General features: G+C 34.1%; 1 protein-coding gene across 1 annotated transcript; it reads right to left on the bottom strand.

The window, feature by feature from the left end:
- Nucleotides 1-550: 550 nt before the first annotated feature.
- Nucleotides 551-3,943, bottom strand: LOC120260225 (putative clathrin assembly protein At4g40080). Its single transcript, XM_039267667.1, has 2 exons — nucleotides 3,845-3,943; nucleotides 551-985 (listed from the first exon to the last, which is right to left on the bottom strand). The coding sequence occupies exons 1-2, from the start codon at nucleotides 3,941-3,943 to the stop codon at nucleotides 551-553; spliced, it is 534 nt and encodes a 177-aa protein (XP_039123601.1).
- Between the last annotated feature and the right edge of the window lie 301 nt (nucleotides 3,944-4,244).

Here is a 4,244-nt window from a genome sequence, read left to right as displayed (position 1 = left end):
CAAGAGAAAAGCCGGTTATTTTGTGAATCCTCATTAATTTCTAAAAAGAGTTCATTGAACGTAACACATTCTTAGGGATGTTTGTATGAGCTCTATATAAGATTAGGTGTTATTCACCTTGAGAAAGGGGATAGTATACATTGTAGGAGTTCTCTCGGTTTAACCTGTGTTGCTTAATGCCTATCTGTAGCCCTAGGTTTAACCTGTGTTGCTCAATACCTATTTGTAGCCCTAGGAGAAGTTCATGTTGTACACCTCTTATTCATGCTTAGGGGTTGTTTGGTTACATGTAAGTGGATGTAAGTGGCTGTAAAGTAAATTATTTTACATATAAAAGTGTGTTTAGTTTCATGTAAAACACCACTTACATGTAAAAACAAATGCAACAACCTTGTCTTTTGTTATAATTTGACTTACAGCCAAATTGGTTGTAAGTGAAAATTCAATAAAACTAAAGGTTTACAATCACCACCTTAGAGCAACCTCACCACCAGCAAATAACCACCTTAGAGTAGTAACCTCACCACCAGCAAACAACCACCATCAGGCATCAGCTCAATAGATCTCCACCTTTAACGTCAACTTCTAGCCTTCTCAATAAACAATGTAACTCGATCGAGTCGGCATAATCGAGTGAACTGAGTCGCTCTCTGACCTCTTTGACTCGGAAGAGGATGGCGATGACACGGACAACCTCGCAAACGAGGGCATTGGCTTCCCAGATTAGGAACGAAGGGGAACGACGAGTCTCAATGAGGAGTTCGACGAGGGAGGTGAGTTCGCTGATGAGATCTGGATTGAGGCGAGAGGAGATAGAGTTGTGGCCATCAATGAAGAAGGGGGACGCGAGGAGAAGCTTAAGGACGGCGATGAACCAGTGGACCCAGGAAGACATGGTCCAGGATTCAGGAGAAGAAGGGTCGCGGAAAGAGGAGAGATGGAGAGTGTGACGAGAGCCGGAAGAGGGGGAAAGGGCGGTGGAGAGCTAGTCACGGAGGATAAAGGAGAGCAAATTCAGATAATGATATTATATTTTGATTTAAATATTTTGTAATGTTATTTTATGTTAAAAAATATTATTTGTTAATTAAATTTAATGCTAATTATTTAAAATATAAATATTAAATATGTGTATATTTAATAAATAAATTATTAAGTTAATTAACTATTTTGGCTTAAATTACTTTGTATAACAAATATTAAATAATTAATAATAAAAACTAGTGGAAGTAATCTAACCATACTACTTACATAGTTAATTAAATTAATGTTAATTTTTTAAAAAAATAAATATTAAATATGTTTATATTAAATAAATAATGTATTAAGTTACTTAACTATTTTGGCTTAAATTAATTTGTATGACAAATATTAAATAATTAGTAATGAAAACTAATGGCGGTAACCTCACCATGTTACTTACATGATCGATGACCTATCCTTCTACTTACATCAAACCAAACAGATAGAAAGTAAATACAGTATTTTCATTTACATCAAACCTAAAAACAATGATGTAAGTTGAATAACAGTATTTTCACTTACACTGTAAATTTACTTACATGTAATTTGATTTATTGCCAAGGAAACAATTTTAAATTCATTCCTTTAGTAGTTATTGTGGTCAGTTAGGTTGCTATTTTCGGTCTTTAGTTTTCTTTCAACAACCTTATTGACTAGGCTAGATAATGAGATGAATATTAGTACTCTATTTTCTAGTGGCGCATGGATTAATACTCTTGCTTTCATGCATGCCATATTATTTCTGTTTAGTGGTGACATAAGTACTCATCACACTCAATACAAGATTGAATGGAATTCCTAACTAAAATTATTATATGTTTATTATGTAATTACTTTATCTCAAATTTAAATTGAAAATTTTATCAATCAGATTAAATTAGAAGGAAAATTCATTAATATATATATATACCTATACATATTTGTCATGTTTGTTATGGTGGAATTAGCGTCATTTGAGCACCAAGTTTTTTTTTTTAATTAATTTAGAATAATTTTGTATAAAATTTATATTCAAAGAAAAATATGTATGCTACTTCACTAAAACATATATCCCATTGAAGTTTTTAACCAAAAAGAGCTTTTACAAAAGATTTTTAACTATAAAAAGAGAATAATTTAATTTCGATTTTCTAAATGTTAATTCAGAAATAAAAATACGGGACTACGGGATTTTTTTTTTCTAAAATATTGAGTTAGAAAAAAATTCTATTAAAGTGATTTTTAATATTTTTAAAATTAGTTATTAAATGTAGTTCATAAAATAACCAAATCTTCTTAAAAAATATATCTATTCTGTCTTTTTCAAATGAAAGCTCGTATATTCTGTGGAATATCTGGATAGAAAGAAATGCTCTTATATTTCAAATGAAAGCTTTACCGCATTTCAACATTATTTTTAAGTCAGCTAATATGATTCTTTCTTGGTTTCCTACAGCAGCTGATAGGCACCAGCAACCTCTCAAAGAAGCAACCCAGAAAATCAAGCGCTCACTCAACTTCCTCAGCGATAGAGAATCCACCTCAACTGGCGATCATGACATCGGCACTGCTATGGAGTAGGTGATCCTGCTGTTTGTCTTAGTAGGCCTGAGATGTCAGACGACATCTTCCGTCTTCTAAGCTCCCTTATACTGTCTGTCTTTTTACTGTATTCGTCTTCTTTGTACCTCTTCACCTCTGGTGAGAGATGACTCTTTCCCTGTTCCTATGATTCTCTTAGTATTGTTATTTTCTTTAATAAATCTGTGGTTTATCCACATTTTATCATATATATATATATATATATAAAAGATCAAGACATACATGTGATAATATTTATTTATTTATTTTCCTCACCATGTGGTTCAAGCAATTTCAAATTTCTTGTTTATTTAGACGACAATGACAGCGAATATTAATAATTAACATTAAGTATCCTGCCATGATTATTCTTATTTGACGTAACAAATGATGTGCCAATTTTTCTGTTCATTTTTTTTCTCATTTGTCATGCAGTACTCTATGCTTTAATAGTTATAATGTCACATTTGTTTTCCTCCATTTTTTTTTGGGAAAATTACTGTTTACCCCTCGATAATTTCAAAACTTCCCAAACAGCCCCTGTGAGTTTTGTATACCTCAGACAGCCCTTCCTTTATTGTTTCACTTCCTTTTTACCCCCTGCATTATGAAATTCCATCATTGCCCTTAAACCTTTTTGCATACATTTTTTTCATTCTTTTTTACATTCCTTTTTGCATGTACTCATTTCTTAAACAGAGAGCTCATTTTTTTAAACAGAGAACTCATTTCTTAAACAGAGAGTTCATTTCTTAAACAGAAACCTCATTTCTTAAACAAAAAACTCATTTCTTAAACAGAAACCTCATTTTTTTAAACATAAAACTCATTTTTTAAACAAAAACATTAATATTTAAACAGAAAAACAAATATTTACGTGATAAATTAATCCTGGATATAAAAACCAATTAATCTTGGCCACTCGTACATATTTCAAAAGAAACAACGATATTTAAGCACTTTTTTAAACGTAAACGCAATATATTAAACATAAACATCGATAGTTAAACAAAGACAAACAAGCATATAAACAGAGAACTCATTTCTTAAACAGAGAACTCATTTCTTAAACAGAGAGCTTATTTTTTAAACAGAGACCTCATTTTTTAAAACAGAAACCTCATTGAGTAGGGACATTGAGTATCTCATCGTCAGCCGATCTCGCCGAACGCTGAGTGCTCGAGCTCCGAGATCCGGCGAGCGATCTCGAGCTGGCCTCGCTCATGCGGGTCTTAAAGGAGAAATCTTTATCGGCGCTGACGATCCGGTTGGCGACGCTCCTCGGCGGTCGAGTGGTGAGGTCTTCGATGGCGACGTCGGATAAGACGCATGAACTTTGAACGGAACCATTCTCGATCATGCGAGACCGCAGACATGGATAGCAATAGGGTTAGGGTTAGGGATCATTCCGGGGTTCGATCCATGGTGCCTAAGCTCGGTGACGGAACGGAGGGAGGAAGCTGGCGCACGATGAGGGTTCGATCTCGCCGCCTTCGCCTTCATCGCTCTTCCCCGTCGTCGACCCTCATCTCTTTTCATTTTCTTCATCGTCGACCTCGGGAAGACCGCGATGCTCCTCGTCGTCGAGCTAAGGCATCGAAAGGTTGCACTCGTACATATTTAAATAAAAAAACAACGATATTTAAGCACTTTTTAAACGT

This window comes from Dioscorea cayenensis, chromosome 5 (assembly GCF_009730915.1).
Source record: "Dioscorea cayenensis subsp. rotundata cultivar TDr96_F1 chromosome 5, TDr96_F1_v2_PseudoChromosome.rev07_lg8_w22 25.fasta, whole genome shotgun sequence".
Classification (NCBI taxonomy): Eukaryota; Viridiplantae; Streptophyta; class Magnoliopsida; order Dioscoreales; family Dioscoreaceae; genus Dioscorea; species Dioscorea cayenensis.
Note: the sequence above shows the minus strand (reverse complement) of the source record. Positions and strands in the feature narration are given on the sequence as shown.

Excerpts from the sequence above, each read along its gene's own strand:
- LOC120260225 (XM_039267667.1), bottom strand. The coding sequence starts at position 3,943 with ATGATCGAGAATGGTTCCGTTCAAAGTTCATGCGTCTTATCCGACGTC. Across the intron at positions 986-3,844 it reads GGAGCGTCGCCAACCGGATC|CTCTCCACCGCCCTTTCCCC; the intron begins GTCAGCGCCGAT and ends CTCCGTGACTAG.